Raw genomic sequence first — 18,795 nt, forward strand, 5'->3', positions numbered from 1 at the left:
ATGAAACAGTGGGGCATCCACACCTGAAATGATGCATATCCTGGTGACCACACTTCAAGGACAACAAAAAGAGCCTAGACATTTTCTGACAAAAGGAAGGAGAAGTATCCACATCAAGGCAGACAATATCAGAATTCCTAATCTGGAAATATGAAGGCCGATAGATTTTGTGAGCTCTGCTTAGGACACAGGGAAATATATGAATTATATTAACATGGATTTTTATTGCCAGAATAATAGAATAATGAGTAATTCTTTTGGAAATTCAAAAGAACTTAGTTTGGAACAAGGTTTATGAAAGGAAGTTCTGCCTAAAAGTAGAGCAGATTGAAAGTTTCTGGAGAAAGATGTCCAGATTGAGAGTATAAATGTGTTCCAGGGAGTATAGCTAATTCTAGAAGTAACAGCTCTGGTACAGAGGATAGAGGGGAAGAAGAATTGAGGAATACCTCCCACCTTCAACACACAACATCATAGTGTCTCAGGACTTGGAAAGACTTTAAAGGTCCAGTTGGTACAATTAGTCCCCTGATGCTTGAATCCCCCCTACAGTGTTCCTACCAAGTGATCATCAACTAGTGTTCAGTGCATTTAGCCACAGGGACATACAGCCTCCTTGGGACGCTCTTCTATTTCCAGGTAGTTCCACTAGGAAGTCTTTATGGTGACCTGAAGTCACTTCACATGATTTCTAGTCCTGTCTCTCGGGCAAGCCTGAACTAGGCCAATGCTCCTTTCCTGGGCATTCTTGTCTTTGGCATAACACCCCTTCTGATCAGTGTCCCCCCTCTCTCTTCTGATCCAAACTATATTCCTCACAAAGTGTGCATTCTTCAGTAGCATTTCCAGTTTCCTTTTCAAGCTCTGTTCTTTTTCTGCCCCTCAAATCATGGCATTTCCAGAATTCCTAACTTGGACCACTTCTCTTCTTACTCTGGCACCCAGGCTACTTGAGCTTATCTGCACCCAAGGCTTCAACAACTTCCAAAATGCTAATGACATCCAAATTTAGATCTCCAATTTAGTGTGTTTGCCTGCACTCCAGACTCATTTATCCAATGATTTACAGGACATCTCTGCTTTCTCCAGACCTGTACGTCCTCTAGCATCAACTATCTTGATTCAAGATATCATCTACTCAAACAAGACAGAAGCCTCACAGGACCCTAGATCCCTCATTTTCCCCTCAACCTCTCCATCAAGTTGATGAGAGAACAAAAGGCAAGATAAGGTCTATTCAGACCAAGAAATTCACATAGCCCAGGAATGAGGATATTGAAAAAAATGCACAGGACTGACTTGTTAATAATGAGGGGAAAATCTTTATATCCAAAAATAACCAATGGAAGGTAATATAGGGTTTATACCAGGCTACTTATTTGGGCAAAAATGCTTTAAAACATTGAATTAAAAATACATTTGACGGAGTGAATTTAACAGCTACAATAAAATAAGTCTGCCAATATTGTACTGTTTGTATGCAAGTAAATCTGGAAGGTACCGTCCACACCCCCCTCCCTTTCAAAATCAGTAGAAAGGCATGGAACATATCCAGGAGAGGACTGGCAGCTTGAGGTCACACAAATGCCTCCTTGCAAAGGCTAGAAGTTTCTACTAGTGTTTGTTGAGATTTTCACTGGGTGGGTCGAGGCCTTTCCATGTCCAATGGAAAGAGCCACAAAAGTCACCAAAGTTTTGTTGCAAGAGCTTATTCCTAGATTTGCCCTCCCACAATCCCTCCAAAGTGACAATAGTCCTTTTACTGCATAAATAACCAAACAAATAGCATGAACTTTAAAAATTAAATGTTTTCTACAGTCAGCCTGGCATCTACAACCCTCTGGAAAGGTGGAGAAAGCTCATCATACTTTGAAACAACACCTTGCTAAACTTAGTCTAGAGACCAGGGAAACTGGGATATTCTTTTACGAGTAGAACTTCTCAGGATTAGGGCTGCACCAAAACAACCTCTAGGACTCAGCCCTTTGAATGGTATAGAAGACCATTCCTTACAGTGGACCAGTTATTGGGTGAAGATTCTAATACTTTATTAAATTATTCACTCAAGGCTGGTTTAATTCATAAGTTACTTAATGAATATACTGATCACATGCTCCTAAAACCTGATTTAACTATAACTGGAAGTCCATCTCATGTAAGCCCCAGAGATGTGATTTATTTAAAAGATTGGGAGTCTAATACAGCAGGGCCTTATATCCAAAATGGAAAGATCCAGGCCCCACCCCCGCCGCCCCCCCCCCCCCCCCCGGGAGACTTGGTTAAGTGTCCACCTGATTTCAGCTCAGGTCATGATCTCAGTTTATGAGATTGAGCCTTGCGTCAGGCTCTGTGCTGACAGTGCAGAGCCTGATTGGGATTCTCTGTCTCCCTCTCTGCCCTTCCCCTTCCCCTGTTCATGCGTGCACACATGTGCTTGTTCTCTCTCCCTCTCTCTCTCTCTCTCAAAATGAATAAATGAACTTATTTTAAAAAATAGAAAGGTCTTTATTGGGTCATATTATATACTCCCACTGTAGTCAAATTAGAGGGATACTCTTCCTGGGCTCATATCAAGAATAAAACCTGTACCTCCTTCACAGAAAAACCAATGAACAAACTGACATGCCTTCTTACTCTTGTGAACCTGTACAAGATCCCAAACTGCTCTTCAAACAACGATTATCTTCTTTACCAACCATGGAGATACTTCTTCGCTGTCTACACCGGACCCAGCTGCCTCTGCCTTGTAACTCCCCTGTACGTTCCCCAACTGAACGGTGTTGGCCCATAGGTAGGGACATCTATACGCCCCTATTCAGCAGGAAGAAGCTAGAAAGAGACCTTCTGCTTTCAACAATATTAAAGACTTAAGGGTAAGATATGAGGAGAAAACAAAAAGCAAGCTGACAGAAAAACACGAGCTGACACCCCACAATTCCCACCTTCTCCGCGCTTAAGGTGGGATATATAACATTCCTCAGGCACTAGGAACTGCCTAAGAACAAAGGCAAGGGAAAAACAAATGGGCAGTTGATAAAGATCACAGGCATGTAGGACATGAAATTCCACTACAGTTTGTAACTGTCTTAATGATTTACAAGAATAACACAATAAGAAATCTCCAGGAACCTATTAACTCCTATAGGCCTTTCCTGGAGCCCTAACATCACCTTCACCTCCATAGGATGGAAAACCCTATATAATCAGTCACTCCTCACAATCACAATGCAGCTCTTTCTGTCCACAGGTCCTGGCCCCAAGCTGTAATAAAAACACCTTTTCTCAGCATAAAAGGTCTCAAATTCTTTCTTGACCATTGAGCTCGACTATCCCACATCAAAGTCACTTACCAAATCCTAAGCATCTCTCACTTTCTCACTGTCCACCACTGACCTAATTCAGGCCTTTCTCCTTTGTTAGCCGATCTGTCGTAAATACTGCTGTGCCTCAAGGTCTCTCCCACAACATGCCAGCCTTCACCTGATGGCCAGTTCTTCAAAAAGACCTCTGATCAAAACCATTTGAGGACTGTCTCTAAGTTTTCAAGATAAAATCTTGGGGGTTTCTGGGTGGCTCAGTCAGGTAAGCGTCTTGACTTCAGCTCAGGTAATGATCTGACGATTTGGGAGTTTGAGCTCCACATCAGACTCCATCTGACAGCTCAGAGCTTGGAGCCTGCTTCGGATTCTCTCAGTCCCTCCCACACTTGCACTCTCTCTCTCTCACTCTTTCAAAACTAAATAAACATTAAAACAAAAATTTTTTTTAAGTAGATCTAGCTCCTGGCTACCTACTCTGGCCTCACTGCCTGCACCCTCTCACATACAGGCCCCTGTCACTGAGCAACATGCAATTTCTAGGTGGGCCCTCTTAACTCGGTTGATGCTTTTCCCTTGGCTTTCAGTTCTCGTTTCCGTCTTTACCTAGTTCATTCCAGCTCATCCTTGAAGACTGCTCTCAGGAAGGGCATTCCTGATCTTGAGACTCAATTTCCAATCCTTTCTCAGCATGCCTGATCCGAACTTTATTGTTTCGGTTGTTTATCTGTATTCATTTTTTGGGCGCTTTTTGATGCAGTGAATAAGGTTTTCCAGCAGAAGGTCCAATATCAACGTGCTCCATTTTAAGTGAGTGAATGAAATGAAACATACACACCGTGTCCCATTTCCTTTCCTGTGTAGTCTTGCTCAGAGCCATGTTCTTTCAGCCCACTCTCCACCTAATTTACATACGTCAAAACCAGTCTGGAAGCACCTGTCATACAGTGCCTATATTACCCAGTCTTTCTGCTGATTGTAAGCACTTTGAGGGCAGAGACTGTCTTGTACCCCTTGCCCACACTGGCTTCTGGAAAAAATAAAAGGATTATTGGTGTTGGGACCATTGAAAAACCCACAATGGACACCTAAGCGTATGAAAGCAGTTTGTCCACAATACAGTCAAGAAGCTTAGTCCTCCCTGGTAGTCGTGGTGTGCACGCTCAGTAGGAACTGCAGAGACCTGCTGACAGTAACTGTGCTACAAACAGAAGCGCGGATGTTGTTCTGATGGCCTTAAGTACCTCAAGCTGAGCCAGCAGAAAGCGGAGTTAATACCAGTGCTGAGGCTCACACACCATGGCACTAGTCTGTCAGAGGTAACCCTGCCCCAACCCTGATTTTAATGACGTGTAGATATAACAGGAGAATAATCACAGCAAGAATAAAGGACGAAGCCAACCACCTGGGACCTTTGCCTATTTGCCCTCCGCAGCTTATAGAGAAGTATCAACAAGTTACCTCTTTGCTCACATAGAAGAGCCGGTCTCTCACGGGTCCGAGGAGAGGGGAGGATTTCCTTCTGGGAAGAGCAGCAGCAAAGATATGTGAATGTGTTCCAACAGTGAATGTGAACACTCTTTTATTAGGAAATATTAGTAAATAATTACATAAAAGGAGAGCCGGTTGGCGTAATGGAAAGAACAGTAGTAGACTGAGACCAAAAGATCAGGTTTCTAGTCCTGCCTCTGCCATTGGCCGAGCCAAAAGCCATTTCAACTCTTAAAACGTTGATCTTCTTGTTTGCAGAATGCACTAGGGCTCTAGATCTTAATATTACTTCCAGTTCATGCTTGGGATTCTCTCTCTGCCCCTCCTTCGTGCTCACACGCTCATGCGCGAACGCCCCACCCTCTCTTTCTCAAAATAAATAAACATTTTTAAAAATATTCCTTCTGATGGCTCAGTCAGTTGAGCGTCCGACCGACTTCAGCTCCCGTCACGATCTTGTGGTTCGTGAGTTCAAGCCCCGTGTCGTGCTCTGTGCTGACAGCTCAGAGCCTGGAGCCTGCTTCAGATTCTGTGCCTCCCTCTCTCTCTGCCCCAACCCACTTGCATTCTGTCTCTGTCTCAAAAATAAATAAACATTGGGGCGCCTGGGTGGCTCAGTCGGTTAAGGGTCTGACTTCAGCTCAGGTCACGATCTCATGGTCAGTGAGTTTGAGCCCCACGTTGGGCTGTGGGCTGATGGCTCGGAGCCTGGAGCCTGCTTTCAATTCTGTGTCTCCCTCTCTCTCTGCCCCTCCCCCGTTCATGCTCTGTCTCTCTCTGTCTCAAAAATAAATAAACATTAAAAAAAATTTTTTTAAATAAACATTAAAAAAAAATTTTTTAAATAAATAAAAATATTCCTTCCGGTTCCAATATTCTTCAACCAGGAATTTTTTCCCCACCAAGATTTATTTGTGGCCTACACCAAATAGTTGCTGATATCAATGGTTTTGAGAAGACAGCTAGCAAGGCATTTAGTTCTGTTTTCTGGGAACTTTGAACTCATCTTCATTTTCACCAACTAATATGTAATTGAGATACATAGCCTGTGAGGCAAATCTGCCAGATACACATAAACGAACGCATCCTCCTTCCCCATCAGCGGAACCAAAGGAGCACAGATCTTGGGGGCTTGGGTCCCCTGTCCTCCACAACTTACTTACTTTGGGAGTGAAGGGGCTCTCACAATGCAGCAGCTTGCTCCTGCTATCTGGCTGGGCTGGTGTCTCAGGACATTTGCGAGAGTGTGACACCGGAGTCCTCAGACCCTGATTGGGACTCATCGTGTCTGTTTCCTGAAATGTACCGACTTCATGAGTGCTACTGAGGGAAGGTCTGGGGGGGGTGCACTTTGCCTCTGTCTCCTGAACTTGAGACTTGTCTGGGGTTTGGCTCTGGGCCTCGCTGTTCTCTCGTGCTTCCTCCTGCCCTTCATGCTCACCCTCTTCTTCACAGTAGGAAAAGTTTAACTTCTGCTTCAGTTCCTTGTTAATACCTCCGTCATCCATCTCAGCAGAGAGCTCTATGGCACAGGCGGGGAGGCCTATCAGAAGGGAGCACTAGGAGCTGCAGAAGCAAGGAGGAGAAAAAAATGTAAGCTAGCAAACCTCCCAATTTTAGCCTGCCTTTCCTTCTGCCCACTAACAGCTACACAAAGGCACACCATTAGTTTGCTCCCTTAAGTACCACATATGTGTAAGGCCTCAGCTTATCCTTATTTCCATTCTGATTAAAGAAAGCTCCAGTGTCTCTTAGAGCAATTAAGTCCAATTTATGTATAGAACCCCTTTGGATATCCCACATAGTCTCCCTGAACCCGTGTGCTACAAAACACTAGTGAGATAGTTGGATTCCTTTAATTTAGCACGGCTTTAAAAATACCCATTAGCCAATTCGGGAACAAGCTCATTATCGGAAAGAACTGATTTTCACTCTTTTCCACCTACCGTTTAGAAACATCATGCTCTCCTCTGTCCCCCACCCCCCACCCAGTGGCTAACAGCAGTTAATTAGAACTCAGCATCACCAGGATATCATAATCATCCTTAAATGGTCTCCTAACTTATCTTGGCTGGAGTTCATCTCCCTACCAGAGAGATGCCTTAGATTTTTGCCAGGCACACCTGCCCTAATTCAGGCATCTCACATCCTCCACCTGCCCCCAGGTATCAGCAGTTAAAACTTTCAGGGAATAAGACAAATTTTTAAACTGACAAAAGAAAGCCTAGAAAGATCAGTGACACATAGAAGCAGGTATGTATCACTTGAAAATGGCAATTACTTTGCCCCCAAATACCTTATTTTGTAAAAAAAAATTTTTTTTTTTTTTACTCTTTAACCTACATCATTTAATTTCTTCCTCAGAGAGGCCCCCATGGGAAAAGTAAAAAAAACTCTCTGAAGAAAAAAAAAAAGCCACCGATATCACTTTAAAGGAGAAACCGCGTGAAAGGCAATCCATGAAAAAAGAAAATGATATACATGAGCCCTCCTGTGACTTCAGGAGACACTCTGAAAGTCCTGGACACGTGGAATTATATCTACATGATAAACGTGGGCCCAAAGAGAGAGGTGCTGGGGGTAGTTTGATCTCAACCAAAACAAATTTAATTTCTCTTCTCTTACAGTCTTTGGCTTCTCATAGCCCATCACCTCTCTTCCATTTCCTCTCTATCAATCCCTCCACACCTTTCTCCTCTCTGGGTCTTTCCCATTTCTGACCTGAACCCATGAGGGGTGTTAATCCAAGTGAAACTAACTGGGAGGATGTGAAAGTATTTTTCCAGCTAAAAGCTTTCTTCTGCTCCAGCTTTTTATAGGTGGGCACACCATCCAATCCTTTGCCCTTCCCTAGCTCACAACCACCCATGCAAACCTTCCCAAATCATTCCACAGGGGAAATAGTATTGCCCATAGCATACAGAAGCTCACGGCTGCCCTTTCTCAGGTTTTCACCATCTCAGAGGGGTCAGAGACATTGAAGTCATCAACAGGGGAAGGAGGACTCAGGTTATAAGGAAATAAATAGCTATTAACTGAGATTCTGGGTTGAGGAGCAAGTTTCTTGTTCACAAATCGGCAGGTCATGTGATACTATTCCTTCCCTACGGTCTTGATGTTGACCAGTATTCCCATCTCAGGCCTCGGCCGGTCATTCTTGCCTGTCCAGGCCAGCTGGAGGCTGGCTCTGCTCTGAAGCAGGATAGGACTTGCCCAAAGCACTCTGAGCGTATCACAGGCCTGCAGGCAGGTCACCGGGTGGCGGTTTTATGGGGTGCTAACTAGACAGACCAAGTTGTACTTTACCATCACCACCTCCCCCTTTCCTCTTGGCCTTGCTAGAGTTCTCACCCTTATTTCTGACCACACTGTTTACCTGGGGAGGGAGCTGTGCCTTCGTGATGCTTTGGGCCCCATGTCATCAGCGGCGACTTTGTTAGAAACTTGTGCCATTCACCTGTCACTGTCACGTATTGTCCCTCGGGCAAATGATCGTGCTAAGTCTTCAGAACAAGAAAGGCATAATAACAAGTACAAAAAAGATGCTCCCAATTTGGAAAGTAGAACAATGAGAACTGGGCAGTTGATGACCTTGGTGGCCCACAGCCTCACTATTTGGGGTGTTTTACTCTTTGTTCTTAGTTTCTGCACTTTATAAAAAAATCCCATCTTTGCCTCACTGCATGCTGATACCCTAGGCAGCTATCCCGGGCAAAGAACTTCACATCATGAGATGACGTGTCAAAAGGGGAACCCAGGTAATCTGTGGCAAGAAGGGAATGCCTGACACATAGTGGGTGTTCCTTAAATTGTTTTTGAGTAGACTTTGTACTTGGGAAAATAAATTAATGTATCTCAGCTTTCTTTAAAGTACTCAGTGTTTGGGGCGCCTAGGTGGCTCAGTTGGTTGAGTGTCTGACTCTCAATTTCGGCTCAGGTCACAATCTCAGGATTCGTGAGTTCAAACCCCATGTGGGGCTCTGTGCTGATGGTGCAGGGCCTGCTTTGAATTCTCTCTCTCTGCCCCTCCCCTGCAGTCTCTTGCACGCACACTTTCTGTCTGTCTCTAAAAATAAATGTATAAACTTAAATAAATAAATAGGGACTCCTGGGTGGCTCAGTCAGTTAAGTGTCCTATGTTGGCTCAGGTCATGATCTTGCGGTTTGTGAGCTTGAGCTCATTGAGCACATTGGGCTCTCTGCTGTCAGCACAGAGCCCGGTTCAGATCCTCTGTCCCTCTCTGTCTCTCTCTGCCATCCCCCAGCTTGCACTTGCTCTCTCCCTCTCTCTCTCAAAAATGAATAAACATTTTTTTTAAAAAAAGGAGAAAACTATTAGTAAATAAATAAATAAATAAATAAATAAATAAATAACTCAGTGTTTTACTTTTTAGAAGTTTGAATATTTTTCTTACCGTACCAGGGGTTCCTGCGCTAGAGGAAAGCAGTGTTCCCAGGAATGAGATGTAAAAGGAAGGAGCCAGCTTTGCATCCCAGGGCTAAGATCCCTAAACCCTGTGCTTGGAAGAAGTTCTCTCTCCCACTGCTGAGTGACAAGAAAGTGTCTCGACCCAGAGCCCCACTCTGACCAAACCTTGGTGCTGAGGCCTTTGAAACACCACTGGTAAGAACAGAAGCAGGAAAGTCTGTCCATTCAGATCAGTTTAGAAGAGGTGGAAAATTGTATTCACCTTCGGGGTAGCCTGTTCCTTTGCAAAAATAAAGCTAAGCCCATGGAAAATGAGATATTTGGGAGCCTATGGTTTCAAGGAAGGACATGCTGGCCTCATTGTTCCCTCAGGAGGGAGAATTGCAAACAATGCGTGAACAAGCCAAAGCGAAGCTCTCTAGCACATTATTTATTGAAGACTGAATTAAGACTGAGTCATTCCAGACTCTGAAAAATTACCGGTGTTGGGTTATGGTATATTTAATGAGACTGCGCCATTGGGAACCCTTGGGAGGTCTGGTTTCCCAAGCAAGAAAGGGACATTTTTGCCCTGAGGCTTTCTGGGAAGCTGGCAGGCTCCAGGACAGGAAGTGAACACCTGAGGAGGGCTAAGGCTGAAAGCAACTTTCCAGGGCTCCAGCCTGTTGGGCCTGGACTCTGAAGACTGGAAGCAAATCTGAGGGAACTCCAGGGTGATAGAGGGGAAAGTTGGCCTTCATCACCAGAACAGACCCTGTGAGGCAACAGTGTCGCCATCAGCATGCTCAGACTAGGGCCTGTGGGCCTGTCGACTCAGGGAGGGTTGCTCTCCCTCTCGCTGAGGACACCAGCAGACTAAAAGGTATCTCTAAGGTCCCTGCCCACTCCAGCCCCATGGTCTTCTTTGTTCTTATCTTGCTCAGTCTCTCATCACAACCGGAAGTGTTGCTTCATCCCTGAAGGGGAAAGTTTGCAGTAACTTAGAGAAAAGCAGAATCAGTTCATCGTATGTCGTATATCATATGTCACCAGCTCCCAGGACAAATCTATCGGCAGCAGTGACAGGAGGTGCAGACTGGAGCAGCTGCCCTGGGTGTGGGCCCATTGCAGCATGAGGTTTCAGATGCTCCTGACTCCTCTAGCAGCCCAGGGCGGTCAGCAAGGCCGGGAGCCTTGAAGGGGGACCTTATCTTGACCTTGCAGTAAATCTAGTGATAATTACATAAATCATAAATCATTAACAATACTTTATATTTCGCCACCACCAAATTTTGCATTTCAAAGTGCATATACAACTATACTAAGTAGCCTTGACTGCAGAACAGAATTCCAAGGAAAGATTGTGGGCTAAGATAAAGCCTAGAGGTCGTTCTATTTTATGTTTTTATGTTTATTTATTTATTTTGAGAGAGAGGGAGAGAGGGAAAGAGAGAGGCAGAGATAGAGGGAGAGAATCCCAAGCAGGCTCCATGCTGTCAGCACGGTGCCTGATGCGGGGCTTGAACTCATGAACCGCAAGATCATGACCTGAGCTAAAATCAAGAGTCAGATGCTCAACTGACTGAGCCACCCAGTTGGCCCATCCTGGAGCTCATTTTATTTATTTATTTATTTTTATTTTTTTTTTAATTTTTTTTTTCAACATTTATTTATTTTTGGGACAGAGAGAGACAGAGCATGAACGGGGGAGGGGCAGAGAGAGAGGGAGACACAGAATCGGAAACAGGCTCCAGGCTCCGAGCCATCAGCCCAGAGCCTGACGCGGGGCTCAAACTCACGGACCGCGAGATCGTGACCTGGCTGAAGTCGGACGCTTAACCGACTGCGCCACCCAGGCGCCCCTGGAGCTCATTTTAAAGCCTCATTAATACTTTTCTTCTTGCTTGGCTTTTCCTTGCAGAAATGTCCAAGCATGCCGAGAGTAGAGAAAATACAGTATCAGGAGCCTTGTTTTATCAGTAATGTAGCTTCAAAACTTATGGGCACTCACACAGTCTTGCTTCATTTATATCTGCAATTGTCTTGGGGTGGTGGGTGGGAGTATTTTAAAGCAAATCACTGATACCATGTCCTTTCACTCATGAAGACTTTCGTGCCATTAGTAAAATCCTCAGATTAATCTATTCCCTTCAAATCGACTATAAATCTACCTGATGAATAAATCAGATTCTAACAAACCGCTTCTCTCACCAGAACTTCCCATTTGGTAAATAGAAGATGTCCGTCAAAATAACTGTTAGAGACACATGACTCACAAGACATGGGACTCTCCTTAGAACAAGCACAGATTGCTAACCTGACATCCCAACAACTTAGAGACCGTCGGTGTGCTACCCATATTTTAAGGGGCAGATATTTTGAAACTACTTATAGACTCATTAGTCTGATCTCTTCCCTATTACCCACAGTTGGAAGAATTTATGTGGCCCTTGGCCATTCCCAGATTCTCCAAAGCTAGACCAGATGGGTTGTCTTTGTGACCTAGTCCAAGGCCATCCCTGCCACCACAGAGGTTAGATATCTGTGTCTCTCTGTTTCTCTCTCACGCACACACACTCACTCACTGCTTTACGGGAAGGAATTTGTAGGACCGGAAGAGAGCAGGATCTGCTGTGTCCGGGTCTTGACTTAGTATCTCTCTGCTCCCAGGACTGGGCTCAAGAAGTTGCTAGTAACTTGGTCAAACATTCCCAGCCCCTCTTCATGCTTCTGATCCAATTACAAGATCCCCACACTGAAGTTTTACCTTCTTAAAACAAAACAAAGCAAACGTTTAGTGATTTGGGGGAAGTGTGATCGGGAAGAATTAAAGCTCTTCCACAGAGGGTAACCCCCAGAAGCTGTAAAGACGGAGACTGTCAGAAGTGGCAGCCTCTGAGTCGGGGAGAAGGGGTGCGGGAAGGTTGGGGGACAAGGAAATTGCTGCTCACTGTATGTGCCGTGTGCAATTTGATTGTTTAATCAAATGGAGACCTGCTTATTAGAATGTTAAAATAATATCTAAAAATTTAAATGGGCACCTGGGTGGCTTAGTCAATGAAGCGTCCCACTCTTGATTTCGGCTCAGGTCATGGTCCCAGCGTCTTGGGATTGAGCCCTGCATCAGGCTCCAACGCTGGGCGTGGGGCCCACTTGGAATTCCCTCTCTCCCTCCCTCTCTGCCCTTCCCTCATTCGTGTACTCTCTCTAAAATAAATAAATAAATACATAAATACATAAATAAATAAATAAAATTTAAATGAAAATTATACATATATTTCAAACTGGTCGATAAAGTGCTTCAATCGCTCTGCCCACTCCTGTGCACCTCCTGACCTCTGAACTCTGCAGGTCCCTTGGCTCAGTCTCCCCTGCTTTTTTCTCTGTGCACATTCACTTGTCGGAATAGCGTGCAGCCCGCGGCCGTGAACCCTCCACAAGCCAGTGACCCCTAATGTATATCTGCATCACGACCTCTCTCCTGAACCTCCGCTCTGCAGTTCCCTAATCCAGCCTCCCTCTGGATGTCCATTAACATGGCCAAACCCACACTCCCGACCTCTCCAACCAAACCTGCTCCTCCCACAGTTTTCTCCTTCCTCGTAAGTGGAAACACGCTGAGCATGCTCTCTCCGCACCCCTGCCTCCGGTCTAGGAGAAATCCCTGCAGTTCCCCTGGCCTCCTACTGGCACCCCCTGCTTTCCCGCTGGCCTCACTTCAGTCTGTTCTGCAACAGTAGCCAAGGGGTCCTCCTGAAAGGGTCGGTCCTGCACTCACATCCTCCAGGGCCTCCCATTTCACTGAGAATACAGTCAGCCCCTGCTCCGTGGCCCACGGGGCCAGAGCACCCTCCCCACAACCTGTCTGGCTCCAGACTCCTCACTGTTCCTCCAGACACCACAATCTTTCCCTGCGTGTCTCACTCAGCCCCTGGCTTCCTCTGGGGGTCTGCTCAAAGGTCATTTGTCAGAGAGGCTTCCTTGACAACCCACAGAGTTCCCACCATCTATTCTTTGACTTCTTAACCTGTCTCACGCTTCCTCACACTTACCACTACATCATATTTATACATTTAATGGTGCATTTTACTTTATTTTTTTTAATGGTTCATTTTAAACATTGTGTCTCCCCATCCGACCCCCAATAGAATCTAAATTCCATCAGGACAGGGGCTTAACTCCCCCTTGATACTCTGTTTTCATTACCGGGAAGAGGGTGTGGTGCACAGCAGATGCTCTGAATCAAGGTGCGGGCCCTGCATGCATCCGATGTATCCTCATGTGGGCGCTACTGCAGAATGAATACCTTTTAAGAGGTTTCAGATTTGAAGTTTCCTACTCCATTGCAAATTCCAGGGGCCTAAAAGGGAGGAATGTGTTGATTTTAAATAACTTAGTAATTTTGACTATCTATTCATTTTATTAATCCCTATAACCATTTCTGCCTCCACCTGAGCTCAGCCTGTGTGGTACATGATTTATTGTGCTTTCAGCTTGGGTCAAACCAACAAATGTCTGTAGCACAGGCGATCTGGAAGGAAACAGTGCAGGCGGGTCTGACGTATAGCTAATATGGTCTAATGTATACAGTAGATATTAAGAAGGCAGAAGTCTGGAACAGACCAGGTTCCCCAGGATGCCTCTGGATGCCCCGAGCTCTGGGTCCTCAGGACAGATGGGACTTAAGTTCACGGGACAGAGAAGGGTACAAATATTCCTTAGGCCACAGGAAGATTTTTTTTTTCAAGCCCTTTATTCACAGTCTTAATTTTACCCTCTTACACCTCAGCTTGTCCCACAGTCTGGACTCTTGTATGGACCACTAGTATTCGCCCTAGTCAACTAACTATGCAGTCTGGTCACAGAGGTAGTGTAACCTGTTCCTTACCTGGGAAAGTAACTGTCAAAGAAATAGCTGAAGATTTTTCTAAAGGGTAGAGAACACTACCTCTCAAAAAAAATTAAAACTTATAAAACTTGTAAGAATAGTCACATCAGTGGTGAAGAATACATAAATTAGTAAATATCAGGAATTTAATATCGTAATTTAAGGGGAATTATTAATCACAGGAATTGAAAGAATTATTCAATAAGTGGTGTAGCAATTATTAACTAGTCAATAAAAATTTTAGACTCTCACTTCATATCACGTATCAATATAAACATGGATTAGATTAAGAAATCAAAAGTCAACATAAGAAATCAACATATAAATAACTAAAAGAATAAAAGTGAATATTGAAAAAAATTTCTGGGCGGGGACCAACTTTCTAAATGTCAAAGCAACATAAGAAATCACAAAAGAAGTGGGGGCGCCCGGGTGGCTCAGTCGGTTGAGCGTCCGACTTCGGCTCGGGTCATGATCTCACGGTTTGTGAGTTCGAACCCCGCATCGGGCTCTGTGCTGACAGCTCAGAGCCTGGAGCCTGCTTCGGATTCTGTGTCTCCCTCTCTCTCTGCTCCTCCCCGCTCATGCTCTGTCTCTCTCTCTCTCTCTCCTTCAAAAAAAATAAATAAAAACATTTTTTAAAAGTTAAAAAAAAAATCACAAAAGAAGTGATAAACTTGACAACACAAAATTTAGAACCTCTAAATTTCATAAAGCAATAAAGCAGCATTGAAATCATACAGTAAATTGTAACATTTATTTGTTACAATTTGTTAATATTTGTAATATTAACAAAAATTGTGCCAAAAGACTAATATTCTTACTATTCTTACTATATAAAAACCTCACATAAAATGATAGCAAGAGCATAAAGACCCCAAAAGTGAGGAAAAGGCATCATGAACAGACAATACACTGAAACACAAATCACCAACATATATTTTGAAAACATGATTAGATTCAGTCAATAAATGTTAACTTAAAAACAAAATGCCATGGGACACCTCGGGTGCTCAGGCCATGATCTCATGGTTTGTGAGTTCGAACCCCACATTAGGCTCTGCACTGACAGTATAGAGCCTGCTGGGGACTCTCTCTCACCCTCTCTCTTTGCCCCCCACCCTCTCAAAATAAATAAACGTTTTAAAATGCCATGTTCATCTGACAAATTGGCAAAAAGTACTTTATTTTTTTTTCAATGTTTATTTATTTATTTGGGACAGAGAGAGACAGAGCATGAATGGGGGAGGGGCAGAGAGAGAGGGAGACACAGAATTGGAAACAGGCTCCAGGCTCTGAGCCATCAGCCCAGAGCCTGACGCGGGGCTCGAACTCCCGGACCGCGAGATCGTGACCTGGCTGAAGTCGGACGCTTAACCGACTGCACCACCCAGGCGCCCCGGCAAAAAGTACTTTAAACGGTAATATCTAATTATGACAAAATGAAATGGATACCCTTACATACCCATGAATCAACAATTTGGCAGTACTATCGAGAACCTTAAAAACACAAATACATTTTAACCCAATATTGCTGCCTCTGGAAATCTGTCATACATAAGTCAACAACCCGAAAAGCTGATTGTATCTGCCCTGTCACCCCTCCTTCTATATTTCATTTCTTGCCTGATAGCTGCCTTCCCTGCCAGGCTATAAGCCTGATGAGAAGCGATATCTGCCTTCTTCCTGGCTGCCCCATCACTGTGTGCAGGGCTCGGCATATAATAGGTAGTGCTACTTCAGTGAAATTCGGCCAACACTTTAGGCACAATGAAAGGGGGAAGGGCTTGAGTGTCCAACAAGGAGAAAATGGTTAAGTAAATTTTCAAACATACATACAATGGTAACCATTAAAATGATGCATACAAAAAGTTGCTAAAAGGATACGAAAATGTTCCTGGTCTGATGTTAAGGAAAAAAAATACAAAATTGATGTATGGTATGATTTCAACATAAACATGGAAAACTTTTCATTATATCATGTATTTTAAGATACAGCATTATTTTTACATGCCACTAAGAATTTTTTTTTTTTTTTTATTTTTGGGACAGAGAGAGACAGAGCATGAACGGGGGAGGGGCAGAGAGAGAGGGAGACACAGAATCGGAAACAGGCTCCAGGCTCCGAGCCATCAGCCCAGAGCCTGACACGGGGCTCGAACTCACGGACTGCAAGATCATGACCTGGCTGAAGTCGGACGCTTAACCGACTACGCCACCCAGGCGCCCCACCACTAAGAATTTTAAAACGCCCCAGGTGAGGAGTCGAGCACGATACCCCATATACACCTGTGGCAAATAAACCTTCCACATGGACAGGGCCAGGTAGGGAAACTTGTCTCTACTTTGTCATTGGCTGGAGGGAAGAAAAACATGTCACCCAAGAATTTGCACTATCAGCCGGTGTTTGCACTAGCTTGCGTTTTGAATTCACTCTACCAGCACGGTCCAAAGAACCTCAAGCACAGGACTTAACTCAAAGTAGTCTCTGGTTGGCTGTGCCTGCAGAAGGCCGGCAAAAGTAAACACAAATCTCCTCGGTGAGAACTCGATCTCAGTGGGGCTGGCAGCAATTAGGAGTCACCATAGCAATGCTAGCAAGTGAGAAGCTGCACCCGAGAACTAGCGAAAAAGATAAGCAAAATCTTAACAGTGGCCAACCCAGTGGTGAGATTATAGATCAAAATCACTTTTATATACTACATTTTATATACATTACATGTTTTATATCTTTTAGATATATAATGTAGATATGTTCAGTATTTGGGAAAATAAAATAATTTTATTTTAAAATTGAGATATATGGCATTCTAGGGGAACTCATTTTAAAATATAATATCATCCAGGGCACCTGGGTGGCTCAGTTGGTTGAACATCCCACTTTGGCTCAGGTCATGATCTCCCGGTTCCTGAATTCGAGCCCCAAGTCGGGCTCTGCACTGACAGCTTGCTCAGAACCTGGAGTCCGCTTCGGATTGTGTGTCTCTTTCTCTGCCCCTCCTCTGCTTGCTCGCGAGCTCTGTCTCTCAAAAATAAATAAATGTAAAAAAAAAAATATTTTTAAAATATAACATCATCCTAGGGTCCCTGAATCTGACTGCCCTTCATTTCTTCTTGCCCTTCACACTCCTTTCCCACCAGAGCTATTCTAATAGCTAAATTTAATTAGTTTGTTTTCCTATCATTTCGTGAAATTCAGTAGATACAGAGAAGATAAATCTGATGGTCAGATGTAGAGCCCTTTCAGACTGTGAATGTGTTAAGAGGTCTGTCATCACCATCATTAACATTTTTGAGCACATGTTAAGTGCAAGATGCTAGGTTAAGCCTGGCAGGAGGAGCCAGTTGTACGGAGGTGTTAAGTCTCTACTTTTATTCATCTGCTTAGTTGACAAATGCTTCTTGTGCACCTGTTATGCAGGGCACTAGGAATCTGCAGATAGACGTGGTGGCTGGTGAACTAGGACACATACGTTAATAAGTGTGGGAAAGGCTCTATAGGTTTAAGGTTTGGGCATTTTAGTCTTTTGTTCATATAGCAAATTATATATAGCATATATATATATCTGAATATATATAGGATGGAGATTATGAGTTTATTTCCTGGCACATTCACAACTTTTGGTACCTACACAACTTGAAGGTACTAGACTAGGGCGTTCTGGGTGGGGTTCACACAAAAGATCAGGAAAAAGAAGTCCCTTAGGGGAGAAAGAGAAAAGCTGATGGCTTTGGAAATTGAGGATTTTCTATGAATCCCCCGTTTTATATTTAGAAATTATATTTTGAATGCCCCAACCCTTGGGTATATCTGGTGGCTAAGTAATCAGAGGAGGTGGGAATAAGAAATAGCCATTAAAATAATGGAGGAGCCCCAGCAGTTTGTGCACTGGGTGTCACTCAGGCAGTGCTGAAGAAGAAGCCTATGTTATGTGCCAGAGATACAATGAAGACACGATTTAACCTCTCTTCCTAAGGAGATAATAAATGACTGCCTGGGGCTGCTGTTTCCAAGCCAAAATCTATGCCATAACCATTATCTATTAATGCGGCATTTAGCCTACAGAAGGGGGACTGCTTCATCGTTTGTATATTTGGCTCAACCTCCCCTTCCCGGGCCCAAGGGCAAGTAAACGACCATCCACCACCTTCTCTGGAGGTTTAGTCACTGAAATGGATGAGCCCCAGGCAGGGTCCAGGGAAGGCCGGGGCCAGGCAACAGCCGACTGGGTTCTGCACGCAAAACTACCTCAGGCAGCACACCCAAGCCCACAGCTCCAGGAGGCCAGGCCACATCCAAAGCCCAAACAACCCCGGGGCGGCCAAGGCTCCCTCTCCCGCTTCACTTCCCAGCCCAGCGCAGGCTTCAGCCACACTTCCAGGATTATGTAACACATTTCTGTCATGGTCCATATGACCAGGGAGATTACAAAAAGAATGGTGGCGTATAAAAATTCAGGGTGGTACAGTTATCCGACGGACTCCTAGGTGAGAAGGCACCTCACCCCAGCACAGGTGGACGGATCCAGGTGGATGCGCGTCCATGCCGCCAGACGTTTCCCGTGCACCGGCACACACATGCATCCGCGAATCCCAGCCAGGCACGCAGTTGGGCGAAGCCGGTGGGGAGGACGCCTCCTCTGGCTGGATCGGAGCGCCGGCCCCGGCGGGAGGGCGGCGGCGGCGGCGGC

The 18,795-nt window shown here is 44.6% G+C and overlaps 1 protein-coding gene across 2 annotated transcripts in view; it reads right to left on the minus strand.

Annotated features, from left to right (window-relative positions):
- Positions 1-18,773, minus strand: part of WEE2 (WEE2 oocyte meiosis inhibiting kinase) — a 41,406-nt gene extending 22,633 nt beyond the window's left edge. For both annotated transcript variants that reach the window (XM_040471766.1, XM_040471767.1), the window contains exons 1-2: positions 18,610-18,773; positions 5,972-6,374 (exon numbers count right to left, since the gene is read on the minus strand). In XM_040471766.1, the coding sequence (XP_040327700.1) occupies positions 5,972-6,316 (345 nt within the window). In that variant the 5' untranslated portion in view covers positions 6,317-6,374; positions 18,610-18,773. The remainder of the gene's footprint in view (positions 1-5,971; positions 6,375-18,609) is intronic.
- Positions 18,774-18,795: the final 22 nt, after the last annotated feature.

The sequence above is a fragment of the Herpailurus yagouaroundi genome, unplaced genomic scaffold (assembly GCF_014898765.1).
Source record: "Herpailurus yagouaroundi ecotype Mexico unplaced genomic scaffold, PumYag 100, whole genome shotgun sequence".
In the NCBI taxonomy this organism is placed as follows: domain Eukaryota; kingdom Metazoa; phylum Chordata; class Mammalia; order Carnivora; family Felidae; genus Herpailurus; species Herpailurus yagouaroundi.